Genomic DNA, 19161 nt, shown 5'->3' on the forward strand with positions numbered 1-19161 from the left:
TGGCCTTGTTGTTTGTGCCAAGAATAATTTGCTGAACAATATTTTTCGGCTGATATCTCAGGCAATCTATCCCATTGCTGAGTTTATGGTGATTGTTTAAGACCAAACGTTGTGCTTTCTTCGACTGGCATTCTTTGCATTTAGCATTTCTGGTACCGTGGCCTCCTGCAGCCCAGGTCTGCCTCACAGTGCAAAAACCACCTTAGCAGGGTCCTGTTGTGCTCATGGGGGAGTGACAGCACTGTGCTGGGAGAAAGAAAGAAGATGATGCCCAAATCTCTCATGTTAAGGCTGTACAATTAGGGATTTATTTATTCATTTACATCCCTTGCTCAGGTTTTTGTAGCTGCTGCTGTTGGAGGCTGTGGTTCTCTTCTGCTCTTTCCTACTCTGTGTGTTTAAGACCTTTTTAATATTGTTATTATTATTCATAGTAATGCAGGAGTTTTAATAATAAGACTTGACCACTGAAATTGTCCAACTCGTGAATCCTGCCACCACTCAGGAAATGTAATTATGGATGAGACTCTTTCAGCAGTGCCTTGCCGTGCCTTTTTAAAAGTCAGACCCCTTCCTTTGTGGGGTTTTAGCTCAGCTCACAGGACGGCTGGCCCAGAAATCAGAGGAAAACAGCTTTTTTTCACCGTAGAAATGTTGATCAAAATCATATGAAGATTAAGGATGCTTTAATCACGCTATAAAGTCAAAGTAAATTGCAGCTCAATTAGAAGCTTTATTAAGCCTGGCAATGACCTGCTAAATACCGTGTGGGAAGAGCCGTAAGGTTTAAGGTAGAACAGCTCATTGTCTCTATTGTGCTTTACCTTACAGACAGCAGAGCAGTTGTGTGAACTGTGTGGGCCACTTCCAGTGCAGAGATCAGTCAACTTTAAAATGTCATTGTGAGAGCAAAGCTTCAAGGCTTCCACCCGTGTGGCTGCAGTGCTGTCTGAGCATTGGTTCTGAGCACCGTCACCTACAGAAGTTCTACTCATGTTTCAGGGGTTCATCTTTGTCCTGGGTGTAAGCTGCATAGTTTGGTTCCAATGCAAATCTATTCCTCAGCACCAGCTGTCTGCTCTTACATGCGTCCTTCTGTGATAGATGTGTGTTCTGCTTTGCAGTGCAGCTCCTCCATACAGACAGCAGGGCAGCACCCCCAGGGACCCAGTACGTGGATCACACATCACTGCTTGTCACGCTGCTGCCTGGATCCATGTGCATAATTCTTCTACAAACTCAACTTCTGCTCTCCAGGCCTTTTTTTCACATTAAATTCAACATTATTTAACACTTTCTGCCTGGATGCACTGTACTGTGCTTTGGACTGTGCTTTTGTCGATGTTGCTTTATTGCTGCTTGTGCAATCTCTTTCAAAAGCTCTGATCTTATCTTGCTGTTTTATACTCTCAATAGCTGACAGGTGATGAAAGCTTTCAGTTGCCGTGATGGTGTGATCGTATCTCGGGGATGCGCAGCTGGGGATGGCAGTGTCACCAAACAGTTTCTGGGATCTGAGCTGTGCTGGTGGTGTTGAAAGTCATCCTTTACAAAACACAAGCGTTTGCTTTTCGTGTTGCTCTGTGTGTGGGTCGGGACGTGGTGCTGAGTGGGGCCCTTCCTCACTGATCCCACCACGGTCAGCATCCCATCGCTGCTGCTGGACGTGGTACTTATTGGTGCTTCATGGAGCACTCGGTAGGTTTGTTAATGATAAAGGGCAAAAAATGTTCCAAGGTTACTGCAACAACAGAAACAACATTTGCCCAAAGAGTCTCTTAATCTGTTTATGTGCTTCCTGAGTGCAGGTGTGTTGCTGCAGCATGTGCTGTGCTGTGCTGTGCTGTGCTGTGCTGTGTATCACCACTGCTTCCAAATCGGCCCAGAATAAAGGCATTGATGGCCATGGCTGCCAGCACTGCTCAGCCTGCAGAGCTCCCAGTGTTTTGACAGCACTGTATGCTGTGCTCAGTGCGTCACGTTTCAGGTACAGCCGACATTCCTGACACTCAGCTTTGGCTTCCTTTCCATCACACCTCCCTGATCTGTATCGGACAAGTGGCTGCGTCCCTTCAGAGTGAGGATGGAGCTGCTGCAGGGTGAGCAAATGGTGGCTGCTGTGAGCTGCAGCTGGACAGAATGTGTGCTGTCTGTGGGTCTCTGATCCAGCAAACTGACACATCTCCCTGCACACCGTGCCGTGCTGATGCCTCAGGCAGGTGCTGGAGCTTATTCTCTGGATCCATTTTAATCTCTTTCCATCACTCTCGGCAGAAACGTTTATAAGAAGAGGTCTGTATTCACTGGGAGTCAATGTTCTCTCCTGATTCCCACTTCATCTCTAAATATTCCTCTGAGATCACAATGATTTCTGAGGGAATTTAGATGGACCCGGCCCAGGACGGCTGGGGGTCACACTGTGCCCTGACCTGAGCCGTGGGCTCCTGCTCTGCTCCTGCACCTGCAGAGGGTCAGGGCCGTGTCCTGGGATGCAGCCCCATGGCTGATGCCTGCAGGTGCTCCCATGGGTGCAGGACGTGTCCCCCCACCTCCCGCTCCCATCCAGGTGGGCCTCACTCATCCCTTTTCCCCCAGCACCCACAGAGCTGCCATCCCTTGCTGCATAGTTCTGAGCACAGGCAGCTCAGTGCTGAAAGCACAGTGCTAAACAAAGGGGGGAGAAGCAGAACAGGTCTATAGGCAGATCTGAACATTGGAAATCCCAGCAGTGTGTTCAGGTGGGCACAAGGAGCTCTGGGAGCTCTGGGAGCTCTGGAGCAAACAGAGCAGTGCGTGCCTACGTTTATTTTTGCCAAAGGTTGCTCTGAAGGTCCTGTTCCAACACGCACTGCAATTTTCTTCTCAGAGCACTAACAGCAATAGCAGATAAGTGTCCAAATTGCAACATGTGGTGCTCGTAAAATTAAAGCTTATTATGCAGATTAATGCCTTGCAAAGTGCGTGCACATAAAACCTGCAGGGCCGTCCTCCCTCCCGTCAGTCCCGCTCGGGCCCCGCTCTGAGCACACCCCGAGCTGCAGCAGTTCCATTTTCCTCCAGCTTTGCAGTTTGGTTCTGGGGCTCTGTTCCTTCACACACCGATTTGTCACTGTTGTTGTTGTCACAGGCTGCTCTCTAAGCGCACACTGCTGCAGTGGTGCTGTAAATGCAGATCTTGTATTAAAACAAATAATGGAAGAATTCTTAACCCGTAACTTCCTTCCCCACTGCGGTTTCAGCTCGTCCCAGACGTGGTGCTGCCATGATTTAAAGGGACGTGGGTGATTTTGCAGTCAGATGAAGCTGGGGATCAGCACTGCCCCTTAGCACATGAGCTCAGGGATGTCAATACGTGCTTCTCTGTCCGGTCGCTCTCTATGAAGGTTGGCCGGTTCCTGGGGTGCCCACAGAGGCTGGTCAGAGGAATTTTATGTCCTTAAAGTCGGATCCCGTTGGCCGAGCTCCCGGCGTGAGGCATTGCCATGAATCACCCACACGTTCGTGCCTACAACTCGGGCACTCCGAGTCCCGTTCCCACGGCCTCCCACTGGATCAGCGTTTCTCAACCTCCTCCAGGGGCCGATGCCGCCTTCAGAGTGAGAAAGTGGAGCTCGTGACAGCCCCGACTTGGGCCAAACCAGGAGGGCAATGCGAGGCTGGTGAGAACCCAGTCTGCTGCCTTTGGTTTGTGTTGAGTGGAGAAATGAAGGGGGCAACGAACGTGCTGAGAGTCCTCTGGGTTATTTTCGAGCACATTCCGTGTGCAGTTGTTTCACTCATTGAGCACAGGGAAGTTCTGCTGGCACAGTCCCCACACTTCCATTATCCCCAGCAAAAAAAAGGAGCACTGTGCAGGGCACACACTGGGTGCAGGCTGGGGGAGCCCCCAGCCCTTTTGGGCCCAGCCAGGGCATAGGGGGTGGATATGGGTCTGTAATTAAAGCAAGGAGGAAAGGTTTGCTTGTGTCCCCACCACTGCCAGCAGTGCCCCCACTGTGTGCCCTGTGAGCAGCCCTTAACAAACACCTGCACATCGTTTATCTTGGGCGTCCTGTCCTTACAGCCTCCCTGGGCACTCTGGGTTTTGTCAAAGATTGCAGGTAGGGGCAGTTTGTCTGCCCTCTCTGCCAAGTGTGTATCTGTTCATCCTCGTGCACTGGAGATGCCTTGAAGAGGAAATACATCAATGAGGCCAATATTGCACGGCTGCGTGGCCATGATCAGTACAACTAGCCTCAATTCCTTCTTTTGTGGGATGCTGTGGGTGCAGTTTGGGTCACTCTCCATTTCTAGCAGGGCTTCTCTAGAGCCCATAGGGGACAGCCCCCCCTCCCACCACTCTGTGCCATGACAACGTGGGCTGTTCTCATACTGTGAGCATTGCAGCTCAGCTGGCAGCACCTCACGGGGCTTTGGCAGTTCTCTGAAGTGGTGAATGTGTTGCTGAGAGCTCTGGGGTCTTTTGAGTAACCTAATTGAGCTGTTATTGTGACTTCCACAGGCAGGGTGTGACATTTGTGACCAATTCATGCAAGAATGAATGCTAAAGGAGGCTGCTGCCAGATGCAGCTATCTGGTTGCATCAGAGAGAAGTAAAGATTTATTAATGAGAGTAGTCTTTTTCCCACAGAAGTACCAATCACGGTAGAGATTAACACAGTTATCACTGATTCAGCACAGAAATTCAGGTGGAGAGGCAGCTGGGCAGAGCCCCGAGTTGCAGCTGGGATGGAACAGGGATGCTCCTCTCATTGCGCTGTGGCTGAAGCCCCCAGGAGCCGAACCCGTCAGTACTCAGACCTCCTGAAACTCCCTGCGGAAAGACAAAGGGAAGCAAGAATTTCTTTGAAGAGATGTCGCCTGAGTCAGCCTGCTCTTGCCTGCCAAACATTATCACATGGAGAACTGCTGCAGGTCAAGTAGAATGTCTGATGGGAGCTGTCTACAAGTGCTGACCTTCTGTTCATTTTCGGCATTTTTAGGCATTTGAGATGCTGTCAGGTCCTGAAGCCTTACGAGATCTCAAAGTTTTTATGGCTTCAGACACTTCCTCCATTGTTGCTCCTCTCTCCAATGTTTTATTCCCTTCCAGGCAGAGCTTCAAGTTTTCAGCATCTCCTGGAACCACAGCCATGAAGTCAGACGCGGAGGAGACCTTTTGGTCACTCTCCATCTTTTGCTGCTTTAGGAATTTGCAGCTGACACTCTTTACATTTTAAATGTCACGAGTGTTCCAACAATTCTACTCAGCTTTCATTGTGTTTCTCCCTTAATAGCAATTAAGTTTCTAATGTCTGGCTTCAGGATGCTACTGACTTCTCTGGCTCCTTGCTCTCAATTGGGCATTATTTTCCCTTTTCCTCCCTTATTTTCTACTTCTACACCTTCTCTGATAAAATTCTTCATATCATCATTTAAATTTGAGCCACTTGTGAAAATGAAACCATTTGGATATGTGATTGTATAAGAAATAAATGGACTTAAAACATGAATTTGAACAAAAAAATATATCAAAAACATCTCCAGATTCCCAAATAAGGAAGGATGTCATCATGTTCTTTGCCGCTGCTCAGAGAGAGGAGTTAATGAAGATCCATTATAGAATGCACTCCTTTCTTCATTTCTTACCTGGGCTTTCACAGGAGCTGCCAGACTGGGAGTGGGAGGATGATGAGCGGGAGAGGCAGCTTTTGCCCCCTTCTCCCCCACCACTGCTCCCTCCTCCGCCTGAAGCTTTTCCACAGCCTCCACCTCCTCCTCCTCTGCTGCCTCCTCCTCCGCCTCCAGATTTTCCACCAGATCCTCCACCCGAGCACCAGCTGCTTCCTCCTCCGCTTCCACCTCGTGTTGAAGACCCACTTGTTCCTCCGTGTCCGTGTCCTCCAGAAGATCCACCACCAGCTCCTCCCTGCGAGATGCTGTAAGGAGAACAGGGCATGAATGGTGAGATTCATAGCAACGTGACTGATGTGTGACATCCTACCAACTTCATCAGGGCCACCCTCTGAGATCCTTGTATGACTGGGTCAGCACTGCTGTGTGAAATGTGTTCTAGAGAACTGAGAACAAATTAACTGCTCTGTGTATTAGTTACTCCACATGTGCATACCTAATACCATGCTGCCCTTCCTCCAGCAGTGCCCGGTACTGAGCAATCTCCTGCTCCAGGCGGGTCTTGATGCCCAGCAGCACTTTGTAGTCCTGGTTCTGGCTCTCCATCTCGCAGCGGATGCTGGCCAGCTCCTCCTCCAAGGGGCCAATCATGGCCTGGATCTGCTGCAGCTGCATGTTGTAGCGGCGTTCTGTGTCCTCCAGGTTGGACTGCAGAGCTCCCACCTGAGAGCAGAATGAAAAGTACAGGTGTTAAAGGAACGTGGCAAGATTTGCCCATTCTTGTGCCCCAGAGGAGAAAAATGTTTCAGTGTCCATGTGCCAAACATCCTATTATCTAAATGGGATGCCTGCTATAGCTGCAGAGAGCTGCTTCTCCTGCCATTGCAGCAACTCACCTATCAGGCCTAGAAGCAATCTCTACTTACCCTGCTGAGCTCAGACTGCAGCTCAATTTCCAGGCTCTGATAGTCACGTCTCAGCGCAGAAATCTGTTGGTTGCTTGATTCCAGTTCCTTACCACTCGTGTGGACTTGTTGGCTCACCTCTTCCATCTGAAAAATGAATTTATGTTGGAGTTTTTAAGCTGCGATGGTTATCGTGGAAGCATCCAACTGCAGGAGGAGCTGAGGCATTCAGTGCTCAGTCATTTACCTTGTTCTCATACCAACTTTCAACCTCTTGACGGTTTTTCTGGATAATTTGTTCATATTCTTGTCTCATATCATTCAGTTTTTTCAGCAGATCCTCTCCTGGAGCGGCATTGACCTCCACATTCACATCACCACCGGATTGTGATTGCAGTGATTTCATGTCCTGCAGAGAAAACAGTCAAAATGGTGAAATTACTTTGTGAAAGAGTTCTGGACTATTCGAGATCCCTTCACAAATGGAGATATTTCCGTGTCCTGGCTATTTTAATGCATTTGCTTGGCTTTGGCTTCCCAGATGTTGCTTGGTGGGAGGCCCTGTGCTAAGAGAGACCCTGGTGAAGTCTGGGAGCTCAGCTGTGTTAGGAGGGCAGGGAAGGTGTCACTGCGGAAACCTGCCCACGTTCCCAATGTTGGAAGTGTTCTCCTTTGCCTCCACAGTTTGCATTCCAAGGAGCTGTCTCTTACCTCCTCGTGGTCCTTCTTGAGGCTGATCATCTCTTCTTTTAGGGACTCAAATTGCATTTCCAGGTCAGACCTGGTCAGAGTCAGGCTGTCCAGCAGCGGCCGCAGCGTGTTGATGTCGGCCTCCACATGCTGCCGCAGCCCGTACTCGGTCTCATACCTGCAAGGAGCAATGTGGGCAGCTCAGCCCTGATCCTGGGCTCGTGGTCCTTTTCCTTCTAGCTTTATTTACAGACAATTAAACTTTAACATGAAAATGTATTTTGTCGTCTTTTTCATCTTCTCCTCTTACTGTAAACTTTGAGTGTTCATCTGCGTTTCATCTGACTTTCAGTGAGAGAAAACCACAGCTTGTTTCTCTTTAAGAATAAAACTGATTTTAAGCTTTCTCTAGAAAAATGATCTTTGTTCTCACAGCCATAGGGAGCATTTCTGCATTGTTACAGAAGTAATTAAGGATTTGAAATCTTCCAGGCTGTTTCAATTGTGCTGTCATGGAAGCAGAAGTAGCTCTGGGCTTCATGGCCTGTCACTTCTGAGAGCAGGTTGAGGGAAGCAGGAGAAAGGAAGCGAGGGCCTGGAAGAGGGAGATGTGTACTTACTTTGTCCTGAAGTCTTCTGCAGTCATCCTTGTGTTATCCAGGTTCAGAAGTATTTTGTTGGTCTCCACAGCTGCAGTCAGAATCTAGAAGAGAAGACGATGTGATGAGGACAGCTTTCACTGTGCACCCCTCAGGCTTGTAGGAGGGACACATCAGAATGTGATCACTGTACTGTAAGTGTATGAGAAGAGCAGCAGCTCCTACACGGAGAGGCCTGGGAAGGCCATCTACAGTGCAAAGAGATGCCACTATGGAAACAGAACTGCAAAAACCTCATTTGGGGGATTCAAACAGGGAAGGAGGAGCCCTGCAGGAGGCCCGGGGCTGTCACTGCTGCTGTGGCTCCTTGTGAGCCCATGGGCCGAGGGAGGAACCAAATGTTGGACGCTGCCCAGCCTGGAAGGTCAGCACTGGCATTTTTCCTATGCTCTGAAACCCACTGCAAGCACTCTGAGGGTCTGTACTCACTGCCAGCTGGGTGCTGAGGGGTGCATGCACAGGGTGCATTGCTTCTCCTCATTGGTGATAGTTGGATGTGTGCATGGCAGGCAGAGTCGAGGCACTTGGTGAGCACAGAAGTGTCCGTGCTGGCTGCCTCTGTTGCAAGAGGTCTGCCTGATGTGTAAGTGTCTGTGACAGAGAACATCCTACCTGATTCTGAAGGTCTTCAATTGTGCTGTAGTAGTGGCTGTAGTCCTTTCTTCCTGTAGGACCTTGTTTCTGGTACCACTCCCTGATCAATTGTTCGAGTTGAGCATTTTCTCTTTCCAGACTTCTGACCTTGTCCAGGTATGAAGCCAGGCGGTCGTTAAGGTTCTGCATGGTCAGCTTTTCGTTGTTGGACAGGATTCCCATGTTCTCTCCACCAAAGCCACCGCCACCAAAGCTGCCAGCGCTGAACCCAGCACTGCCTGAGCCAAAGCTCCCTCCATACCCAGCACCGAACCCACTCCCTCCTGCTCCAAATCCACTTCCCATGCCGCCGCAGCGCATCGTCCCTCCATAGGTGCCCGCACTCCATCCCCCTGCATAGGAGCTGCCCCCCATTCCGCTGCTCATTCCCCCTCCGTAGCTGTTGCTCCTCATCCTGCCAAAGCTCGACGCCCCGCAGCTGCTCCTGGAGCTGCCCGCCCTGGACGTGGTGTATCTGTGTGCTGATGCAGAGCCGTGCTGGCTGCCCCCGCTGCCCCCTCGCAGGCAGCTGGAAGAGCTCTGGGAACAGCTCATGGTATCGGCAGCCGAGTCTCAGTGGGTGTTACAGCAGCTCGGGATCATAGCTCCGGCCCCTGCCCTGCCTGGGCTGCATTTATAGTGGGGCCGTGGGTGTCACCTCCAAAGGGAGCACCTTCTTTCCATGTGCATTGGCAAGCTGTGGTCCTGGTGCCAAGAGTAATTTGCTGAAGGGAGATGTCTGGCAGTTGAGGAAGCTGAGCCCACACTCCGTGTTTGTGACCGTTTGTTTATTAGCACAAAGCATGTAATTTCTGCTGGGTGGCTCTGAATTAGGCAGCTATTTGCAGTATCTAGTCCACTGACACTCATCTGAATTAAACTCATCCCACTCAGCTCACCCCGCACAGCATCGCAGTGTGACACTGAGTGCTCTGCATCCCTCAGTGCCGTCCTTCCCCACCTCCTTCCCACTCTGGATGTGTCAGTTTGTCCCAGCTGTTCTGGGGTCTCTTTATGTGAATTATCACAGGTTGTGCTTTGTAGAACCACCACAGAGAGCCACTCTTTTGGCTGTTGCTCAGAAGATAATATTGAACGTGAAGGTGGATGTAATAAAACATTCAATGTGTTAGAAAGTTATTCCAACTTCCACAGATCCCATGGTGGGCACAGAGGACACAAACAGCGGCTGCAGCTCCATGAGCCCTTTTACTTATGGTCACTTAAAGACACTGGAGCTGTTTATGTGTCACCCAGTTTCCTGTATTGATCTGCTGTTATTTTTTCCTCTCTAAGCCTTCAGGATGTTGATTGTTGCTAATGGAGATGCAGTTGTTGTGGCTCATAGCAGCTGTTTGTGGAAACATCCTTCATAAACACCCCTCCCACACCCTCACCCACACGGGGACACACCTGGAGTTTCATCCTCTGCTGGTCCTTCATTTCTGAGCCATGATGGGCCCTCCCAGCCCTCACTGCAAAGCTGGGGGAGCATCAATTGCAGGCATTCAGGCAGAGCCTCCTTGTGCTGGGTGCAGCACTGAGCAACAACTCTGGGGTCTTTTCTGTGTGAGACACCTCTGGAAAGGTGCCCATGGGAAGCTGTGCTGCCTCTGCCCCTCAGCGTGGGGAAGGAGGAGGGAATGGCAATGCAAGGGGAGGATCAAACATGGCTTTTTTTTGTCACCGAGTATAACTAATGGAGAGAACACGTGCTCACAGCATCCCCTCAGCTGAGGGTTTCATGGCAGCAAAAGAACCCACCGTCCTGCAGTGCATGGGCTGCCCCCGGGCACTGCTGGAACACAAGGGGGTGGAGGGGAGGAGATGCTTTGAGGGCGGCCCCACGGCTGTTTGCAGCGGGTTCCTTCCCTTTCCTGTGACAAACCTGTTCTGAGCTGCTGCCCGGCAGTGGGTGGTGAAGTATTTAAGCACGAAGGGATCGAGGTCAGCCCATCAAGCAGCCTGCAGGGCCACGGCCGTGTCTGGTGACAGCAAAGGCTGCAAGAGAACGGGGGCTGCGTCCCCTGGGGTGCACATGGCAGGAGGGACGGGACGGGACGGGACGGGACGGGACGGGACGGGACGGGACGGGGCGGCCACTGGTGCCGCTGGAGGGTTGAGCTGGGGGCAGCAGCGCGGGGCTGACACTCACGGTGCTGCCCGCTCAGGCCGGGTCTGTCGGAAAAAGTCCTTTTGCACAACGTTCCGATGGAGCAAAACTGTGTGCGAGCTATCTGGGGAATACGACTCATTCACATAATTGTATGTTATAAACTAACTCCCATTATATGATCATCAATCAACTTTATTAGCCGCAGATAATCCCATGCGATGGTATTTCCTCATAGTAAACAGGAAACCGGTCCCTGAAGTGTGTCTGTTGGAGAGCAGCGCTGCCCCCGTCCCGTCCCTCCTCCTGTAAAATCAGGACGTTGGAAAAAAGAAAATTGGATTTAGGTTCGTTGGATCGTTCTGGGACTCGATGGCGTTTATTATTTAATAGCGCATGAGCTGGGAGCTGCACGGCGCCTCATCGCTGCCCGCGGCGCAGCAGCATTGCGGGCTCTCGGCGCTGAGCGGCGCTGCGGGCGCGTCCCGCACGGCCCCGCACGGAGCGGGTTTGTGCGCAGCGCAATTTGTGCCCGTGGAACCCGACGGACGGATCTGTTCGTTCTCTTTGTTATGAAGAAGATACAGTCCAAGCATCTCACAGCGCACCGCGTCCGCGTGCCGTGCCGTGCCGTGCCATACCGGCTCCGTACCGTACCGTACCGGCTCCGTGCCACCAGAGGCCGCCGTGGCTCTCCGGAGGGCGTGGGCACCGGGGAGGGAATTTGCTCTTACACATCCGACCCAGTTTAAAGTCTCTGCCGTTGGACTCCAGCACCTTTGCGTGCCTTCAGTCCCGGCTCGTGTTTGCGCTGGGTCAAACAGCGGGCTGTGAAGCGGGGTTTGGGGTCGTGTGCTTTTCCCACTTGGCTTTTTTCGTGCTATTTCAGGCACCCGCCTGCATGATGCAGAGCACGGGCTGTGCGGAGCTGCAGGCAGTGCCGGTGGGGGCACAGGGCACAGGGCTGCTGCTGTGCTGGGCTTTGAGCTCAGCTCCTGCTCTGCTCAGCACTGCTGGGCTGCAGGAATCAGAGCACAGACACGGCTTTATTGATTGCATCAGGCAAAAGCACAGTTTTATTAGAGAAGTTTTTTTCACCAGCAGGTACGTTAGTGATCCTGACTAACTCTAGTGACTTGTAGAGATCGCAGCGTTACAGAAGCAGCAGAATGAGAAAAGGAGACCCCAGGAGGCCCCGGGAGATACATGGCAAAGCGTCGCTGAGTTCTACTTTGTCTGCATAGAGGCGTGCAGTGAACACCGAGTGCTCTTGTTTTGTCTGTGGGTTTCTCTGTGTGTCGTCTCCTGGTCCGGTTCTCCTCAGTCACAGATCCTCCTGCAGGTCACTGCAGGAAAAAGGACAGCGTTATTTTTATTCAGGCAGAGAGAAAATCTTAGGACACACTGAGGTTGTGTGAATGGTGCCTTAGGATAAAGTGCTGACTCCTGGCCTTGCTGCAGGGGAACAAACTGGGCACAAAGGAGTTGCCTGGTGTGGGAGCAGCTCTTACCCTGTATGTCCCCAGTCTTGCAGGGTGGGACTTGTGGCTGGCAGTGGGATGCTGTGGTTGTAGTGTAGGTGTGGCTTGTCCTAATGACTCCTCCTCCAACTCCGCTCCCGATTCCTCCTCCGTGACTGATGGGTTGAATGTGGGGAGAGAAATGGGCAATGTTAGAGCTTTACATGGCACTACCAAGAGCTCAAAGTATCACATTATGCCATTCATCAAGGTTAGAAATGTCACAGAGCATTTTACACGGTGTTCTTTTCTCAGTTTGCTTTCCACACCCCCTTGGTTTCTCTGCTTTGCAGACCCAAGGAGTGACATTAGGTTCAGAACCAAACACTCATCGCAGTAAAGCAGCTCAGGAGACAGCAGCACGTTCATCTCAGAGCATTGAGATGGACCAGAGAGACCAAATAATTCCAACCCGTAATGCAGATCCTTGATATTTCCCCCAATTCCATTGGATTCAGAGGTCTACGTACATAAGGTCCTGCTGTCCTCCTTCCAACAAGCAGCGGTAGGTCTGAATCTCCTGTTCCAAACGGCACTTGACGTCCAACAAGGTCTTGTACTCCTGGTTCTGGCACTCGATTTCTGCTCTGATTTCTGCCAACTGCTGCTCCACGCACGTGATCTGGTTCTGCAGCTCCCCGAGCAGCGTGTTGTACTGGCACTCCGTCTCAGCCAGGGAGGATTCTAGATTATTCCTCTGATGAACACAAAGAAACAGCATTCAGTCTCATGTCACCGCACCGTCTGCAGCTCCCATAGTGAGAGCAGAGGAGCCGTTCTGCAGTGCCCCCATGCAGCAGCAGTGAGCTTTGCACCCACCTGGCTGAGCTGAGCCTGCAGGTCGATCTCCAGGGCCTGCAGCTGCCGCCTCAGCTCGGTGACCTGGTTGTTGCACGTCTCCACCTCCTGACCGCTCGTGATCACCTCCCGATTCACCTCCTCAATCTGCAGAGCACCAAGACACGAAGACCCTCAGAGAAAACCTGTGTAGGCTGAACTCTTACAACAGTGAGTAGCAGCACAGCCCCAGCTGGGCACTGTGTGTGTGCTGGGTGTTAACCACTGCCTGCAGCTGGTTGCTCTTTCTCAAGTCACAATAACCTCCTGGCTACCAGGGCTCTTTAATCCCAGCATGGAAGGTTTCAGTTCCAGCACAGCACCTCAAGGCCTCGCGGCAGCTGCTGCCGCCAGATGGGCAGCAACAAACTGGTCAGACAGGCCTGTGGCTCCTGCAGAGCACTGCATGTAAATGAGTGCTGAGCTCAGGCGCCTGTACAGAACAACAGCTTGTTGTCTCCGTGTCTGCTTTCTGAAGTGCTTCTGTGCCCTGACATGTGCCTGTCAGTCTGTCTGGCAGCAGCTGTCTGTCCTTACCTTGCACTCGTACCAATCCTCAACTTCCTTGCGGTTGCGCGCTATCAATGTTTCATACTGGCATCTCAAATCCTCCAAGATCTGCCTGAGATCTGGCCCAGGGCAGGCGTTGACCTCCACGCTCACATCTCCAGTCGACTGCTTTCTCAGACAGTTCATTTCCTGGAAGTACAGCCCAGATTAGACAACACAAAGGAGCAGAGCTGGGTGCTGGGGGCGGCGCTCGATGTGAGCACAGCTGTGAGGTGCAGAGCGATGCTGCAGATCTGTGGGTAACTCAAAGCACAGTCCTGTAGGTGACTGTTCTGTGCCAGGGCTCTGCACAGAACTGCCCTAACTCTAACCCCCATCCTACCTCCTCGTGGTTCTTCTTCAGGCAGCAGAGCTCCTCCCGCAGCGACTCCAGCTGTGCCTCCAGGTCGGACCTGCAGAGCGTCAGCTGGTCCAGGACCTGGCGCAGCCCGTTGATGTCGGCCTCCACACTCTGGCGAAGGGCCAGCTCTGTCTCATACCTGAGAGAGAAAGAAAGCAGGGAATGGGAACCTGCTCTGTTTGTGCAAAGATCCCTCTTCCCATCTACATGCTCTGCACTGGGTTTTGCTGTCTAAGCTGGATGCACCGTGTATTAGATTTCATTTGATGTTTGTTATGTGCAAGCTGTTCTTCCCCACCTGTTTTTCTCCCTCTCCTGAAAACAGTATCTGGCGTCGCTCACCTCTCGCTCAGCTGCTTTGCTGATCCCAATCTGCAGCGGTGTGTGGTGGGGATGCACTGACTGCACCACCATTGCAGGCCACTCCCTGCCATGCCAGTCCCTGGCCCTAACCAACAAACGCTGTTGCCAAATGTTTTCCCTCAGAACAGCAATTAAGGGAGGTCTGGTGGCCAACAGCAAAATGCCTTTCATCACCCCATCCTGTCCTAATGTGGTGCTGCAGTGAGACTCGCCTGTGAGCAGTGCATTGGGATGGGGGTAGGGGTGGGGTTTGGTGCTCAGGGGGACACTCACTTCACACGGAAATCATCAGCTGCCATCCTGCTGTTGTCGATGTCCAGAATGATCTTGTTGTTATCAATGGTCGCACAGACAATCTGGAAAAGAGCAGAGCATGAGAACAGCTCCCTTCTCTGCTGCTGAACTCCACAATTACATCTATGCTAAGCAGGAGCTCTTTCTAATTCCCTTTTCCCACCACCCCATGGATTTGGTCCTTGAGCGGAGCAGTTGCAGGAGGCAGCAAGGAGAAGAGCTGGGCTGTGCAGGGCTGGGAGCTGCAGAGCAGTGAGATGGGCAGGCCCAGTTTCAGGGTCTGGAGTTCCAGAAATGCTTCCCCTTAAAGCTCAGCCGACACACAGTGCCCAGTGCTTGGCCTCGAGCTGAAGGACTTTCAGGGAGCAGCTGGGAGGTACCTTTAAGCCTAAACGTCTTCCACAACTTTTGGTGTGGATATTTTATTGTCAGGCTCTTTGTGCCACTGCACAGAGCATTTTAAACACCCGGCTTCTCCTACATCACATTTATGATGCTTTTTTGGGTCCCCATCTGTTGGGTAGCATTTTCTCTTGCTCTTCTGCTCCTTTTGTTTTGCTGTATTCATAAGCAAATAATCAGAACACAGTGTAGGAAGGCATCATTTTCTCCCTGAGGAGCATTATCCCCCTTGTACAGCCTCACAGCATAACCCCACTTAACAACGTCCTGGAGGAAATTGCTGCCATTTATGTTTGCAAACACATTTTACAGCAATGAAATTGCCTCTGACGATTACAGTAAGTCCTGAATGCAAATAGAAGAAAATGAAAAGAGGAGGAATAACTTAAAAATGGTGTTACCTGATTCTGGAGGTCTTCAATTTCTTTGTAATAGCAGCTGTAGTCCCGGGGCTCGCAGGAGAGGCCCTGTGTAGCGTACCACTCCCTGATCCTGCATTCCAGCTCTGCATTTTCCTTCTCCAAGCACTTCACCTTGTCCAGGTAGGACGCCAGGCGGTCATTGAGATTTTGCATGGTCACTTTCTCATCGCAGGATGAAAGCAAGCAGTCGCCACCGAGACCACCGACAACCACACCACCTCCGAGGCCAAAGCCGAGGCCATTGCCGTAGCAGTTGCCACCTCCATAGCTCCCACCAGCCAAGCTACCGACACTCAGTCCCCCTCCATAATTCACTCCACTGCAGTAACTCCTTCCAGAAAAACCTCTGCCACTGCCTATCGCATAGGAAGAAATCCGTGCTCCACCACCACCACCAATGATGCAGCTGCCACCACTGCTCCTGCCTTTGCTAGACACAGTAATCGTCTCCTTAATGTTGCAACTCATCGCGACAGCAGCTGGAAATGCAAGCAGAAGCCCAAAGCAAGACGCACAGCTTGATACTGAATCAGACTGCGAGTTGTCCGCTGCCACAGGACTCTATTTATACCTTCCACAGTGGGTGTCACCGCCGTTCCTGTTCCCATAGGGCTGGCTACTCCAGCCATTGGTGCCAAGAATAATTTCTCAAAGGGAAGTTTCCTTTCAAGATTCCCCGTAGACAAGGAAGATGCTTTACATGTCTCTTGCTTATTTCAAAAATACATTAGCAATAATGTTTTATGAATCATCAGCTTTTTGTTTATGATGCAAACTTTACAACATTAAGCCAGGAAAAACACTGTCCTAAATTATATACCAGGAAGAAATCATTAAAGGTTATTGCATCAAAGGGCTCTTTATCTCTCATTAATTTATTTTCATTTTATTTTGAGTTGAATAAGCAGGTTTCATACAAGCTGCTGATGTTGGAATATGTAAGATGAAAAAGTACGTACGAAGTCGGATTCTGGAATGATGTATGAAGAATGATGTAAGGACTTTGTGGAGAGATCAGAGACAGAGAGATTAACCTTTAAGTCTCCCCACTGCTGCAATAGCAATTCCAGAACACTCTGCTGTGAGCCGCGATGATGTGCAGTGATCTCTTAATGGACACGGGTGGAAGATTGTCAGTGTGTGATCTGTGGCTTTTATTTCTTTTTATGGAGAGTGTAAAGTAACACAGTAAGGCTTTAAATATTGTCCTGCTGCTCAGTGAAAGGTGCTGCTGCTGTTCTCACATAGTGGCAGGTGAGCTCTGCTGGGGACGTGGGCTATTCAAACTGAGTGGGGCTGGAGAGACCCTGCGGGCAATTTCTGTGTCAGTGTGTTATGTGCTGAATGCAAAGACCACTGCTGGTGGGTGTGAGGACAGGGCGGTGGAGCACTTGTTGCCCAGAACAGTTCTAGACTGGCTTGGAAAAGATGGATTAAGTACGAGGTGGAGGTTCTGCTCCATCCCTCATGTCTCCAAGTCTTATCTGGGCAGAAAAAGTAAAAACCAAAGATCCTTTAACTTCTTTGACATCAGTGTTCTGGCACTGTTTGTGGATTTACCCATCGTTTTATTGTTCTTACTCTCCTGATTTCTCTATAAAGATGCATTTTCTTATCTCTCATCCTTGGACATTACTTACGTGGTGCAATGAAAGCCAGCAGCATTCCTGTGCTATCTCCAGCAGGATGGAGACAGGGCTGTGCAGATGCTCAGAGTGATTTATCAGCAACAAGGAGCTGCTGGCGTTGCTGATGCCTTCAGTCCTTCTGCCACGCTGCACTCTGCGTGGGGCTTAACGCAGAGCAGAGCTAAGAAAAGGAACATCAGCAAATAGTGACTGTGCTTCGAAACAGAATATCTGGATTTCGTTACTAGGAATGGGGAGCATAATTGGAGTCAGGGTGTGGTGGTGAGGATGAACCGAAACTGATGTAATGCTGCGTTGCTGGAAGCTTTGCCTATCCCGCGTCTGATTCCTCAGAAGTTTCCCAATAGTTGTCTGCATCTTTCCTGAGTGAGCACACATTCCTTCCTCTCCTTCACAGTTATCATCTTAGCACATCAGGATAACGCAGACAGAAACGCGGGACATCCCTTTGTGTGATGGGAGGATGCCTGCGTGCCATGGTGGTAATGGCTGCAGTGACTCCTGGCCCCGCAGTGGGCAGCTCTCCCTGGCACAGTGATGCCCACCCTCCTGCATCTTCCTTTTTGTCTTCAGGAAATGGATGCTCCAGTCAGACCAAGGGAAAATTACTGCTCTGAAGGTCTGGAAAAACCATAAACTAAGCTTCCTCTCCTCCTATTTTCGTTAGGTGTGCTCATAAGGTTCCCGGGTCTGGTCCGACTGGCACAAACAAGTATGGAAATCTCATGGAAATGTAATTTCCAGCCCAAGGTCTGCAGCTCCATAATTTGCAGCTCCCTAATGCATGGTTATTTCCAGGGTGTTTTCTGCTGGGGACTGTTTATCCCAAGCTACCTTCTCATAAGCTGCTTTCCAGACGCATCCCAACTCGTAGGCCCGGTGTCTCAGGAGCTGACTCTGCGTCCCTGGGGGCTTTCCAGGGGCATATCCATATATGATGGGTGATTGAGTCGTCCTGACCATGTCATTATGTCTCTTTCACCTGTCAGGAATGTAGGACAGCTTTATGAAAGTGCCTGCTCTGCTCCTGCGGACGCCTGGGGAGGGTGGGAAGCCTTTGCTTGAGTCTGGGCGCTCAGCTAGATGTCAGTAGCAGTTCACAGAAGGAGGCAGCACAGCTCCTCTGCTCTGGGGGCAGCCTGGAGATTCCAGGAGACTTAAAGCTGGAAGTGTGTCAGTGCAATGTCTTCATGGCTGTAGCAATGAAGTGAGGATTGCTGTACTGAGGAAGGAAAAGACCAGGAGGGGCAGCAGGACATTGTCTTACTGCCTGCCTTGGTGCTGAGCGAGGAGGGGGATACAGTGGGGAAGGAACACGAGATCTGCTTTGTGACACAGCTCCAGCTCTGAGAACTGGGACAGACATGCACTGAGGAGTCCAGCACTGGAACGTCTCCATTGTAACCATGATGAGTGTCTCCTTCAGACTCCCATGTGGCACACGCTGTGCACGTCATCCCAGGGATTCCTGCATCAAGTCCGAGACGTTCCCTGAGCATGGAGCTTGTCTTGATGGGACTTGATGTAGAGCCTTGGTTTGAAGGCACACACTGATGTGCCATTATTGTTCCAATGCTGCACTGTTTCACTCTGCTCTGGTCCCTGAATTCTGGTGGTTCTGGTGTCTGGTAGAAAACATGAAGAAGTGCCACTGCTGGGTCTTGTCTCCATGCACTAATACAGGAGATGCACTACATGGAGCTTCTTCAGGCCCTGACTGTGTACGAACCTTCTGAGGTGCTACTGATCTGGAAGGTTCCATGTCACAGTAAATGTATTTCTGTAGAGAAATCAGTTTCCATATGAAAGCAGAGGCTACAGAAGTGTGCCACGCTGCACTGTGTGTCCTGAAATGTTTGTGGCCTTTCCCCTCCCTGGGGGGTGACTCCAGCTTGGCAGCAGGGCGTGGGGTGCTGAGCTGAGTCACCCATAGGGGAATATGTGAACACATGAATGTGACTTTCTGTACCAAATACATCGTGATAACAGCAGCCCAGGTCCAGGGCTGGAGCTGTAAAGCTGTGCATCAGCTGCAGGTCACTCCCTTGGGCCCTTATGGTTAGAGTCACACCCTGCTGGCAGGGGCTGAAGGATGCACTCTCCTTATTCTGTCACTAACTTTCAGCCAGGTTAAACTCTCCTTATTTTCCC

At 50.9% G+C, this 19161-nt stretch overlaps 2 protein-coding genes across 3 annotated transcripts; both read right to left on the reverse strand.

Moving 5' to 3' along the window:
- Positions 1 to 4575: 4575 nt before the first annotated feature.
- LOC107325234 (keratin, type I cytoskeletal 19-like) lies at positions 4576 to 9412 on the reverse strand. Of its 2 annotated transcripts, XM_085532605.1 has the most exons (9): positions 8480 to 9412; positions 7829 to 7911; positions 7230 to 7386; positions 6766 to 6927; positions 6540 to 6665; positions 6110 to 6336; positions 5629 to 5918; positions 4957 to 5118; positions 4592 to 4813 (listed from the first exon to the last, which is right to left on the reverse strand). In XM_085532605.1, exons 1-8 carry the CDS (start codon positions 9053 to 9055, stop codon positions 4979 to 4981), a joined length of 1761 nt encoding a protein of 586 aa, XP_085388731.1. In that variant the 5' UTR covers positions 9056 to 9412; the 3' UTR covers positions 4592 to 4813; positions 4957 to 4978. The 2 variants fall into 2 exon arrangements, with proteins under 2 accessions (XP_015741378.2, XP_085388731.1); XM_015885892.3 differs by lacking the exon at positions 4957 to 5118 and having other exon boundaries at positions 4576 to 4813.
- A 2246-nt stretch (positions 9413 to 11658) lies between these two features.
- On the reverse strand, positions 11659 to 17140 carry LOC107325236 (keratin, type I cytoskeletal 19-like). The gene is made up of 9 exons (XM_085532607.1): positions 17002 to 17140; positions 15341 to 15840; positions 14517 to 14599; positions 13863 to 14019; positions 13508 to 13669; positions 12953 to 13078; positions 12604 to 12830; positions 12125 to 12249; positions 11659 to 11959 (listed from the first exon to the last, which is right to left on the reverse strand). The coding sequence occupies exons 1-9, from the start codon at positions 17024 to 17026 to the stop codon at positions 11934 to 11936; spliced, it is 1431 nt and encodes a 476-aa protein (XP_085388733.1). The 5' UTR covers positions 17027 to 17140; the 3' UTR covers positions 11659 to 11933.
- Between the last annotated feature and the right edge of the window lie 2021 nt (positions 17141 to 19161).

This window comes from Coturnix japonica, unplaced genomic scaffold, assembly GCF_054131305.1.
Source record: "Coturnix japonica strain WE unplaced genomic scaffold, WE-NBRP24 Scf049, whole genome shotgun sequence".
Taxonomy (NCBI): Eukaryota; Metazoa; Chordata; class Aves; order Galliformes; family Phasianidae; genus Coturnix; species Coturnix japonica.

Excerpts from the sequence above, each read along its gene's own strand:
- LOC107325236 (XM_085532607.1), bottom strand. The coding sequence starts at position 17,026 with ATGCTGCTGGCTTTCATTGCACCAC. Across the intron at positions 12,831-12,952 it reads TGCAGGCTCAGCTCAGCCAG|AGGAATAATCTAGAATCCTC; the intron begins GTGGGTGCAAAG and ends TGTGTTCATCAG. Across the intron at positions 11,960-12,124 it reads CAAGACTGGGGACATACAGG|TGACCTGCAGGAGGATCTGT; the intron begins GTAAGAGCTGCT and ends TTTTTCCTGCAG.
- LOC107325234 (XM_085532605.1), bottom strand. The coding sequence starts at position 9,055 with ATGAGCTGTTCCCAGAGCTCTTCCAGCTGCCTGCGAGGGGGCAGCGGG. Across the intron at positions 7,912-8,479 it reads TTGAAGACCTTCAGAATCAG|ATTCTGACTGCAGCTGTGGA; the intron begins GTAGGATGTTCT and ends CTTCTCTTCTAG. Across the intron at positions 6,337-6,539 it reads TGCAGTCTGAGCTCAGCAGG|GTGGGAGCTCTGCAGTCCAA; the intron begins GTAAGTAGAGAT and ends TTCTGCTCTCAG.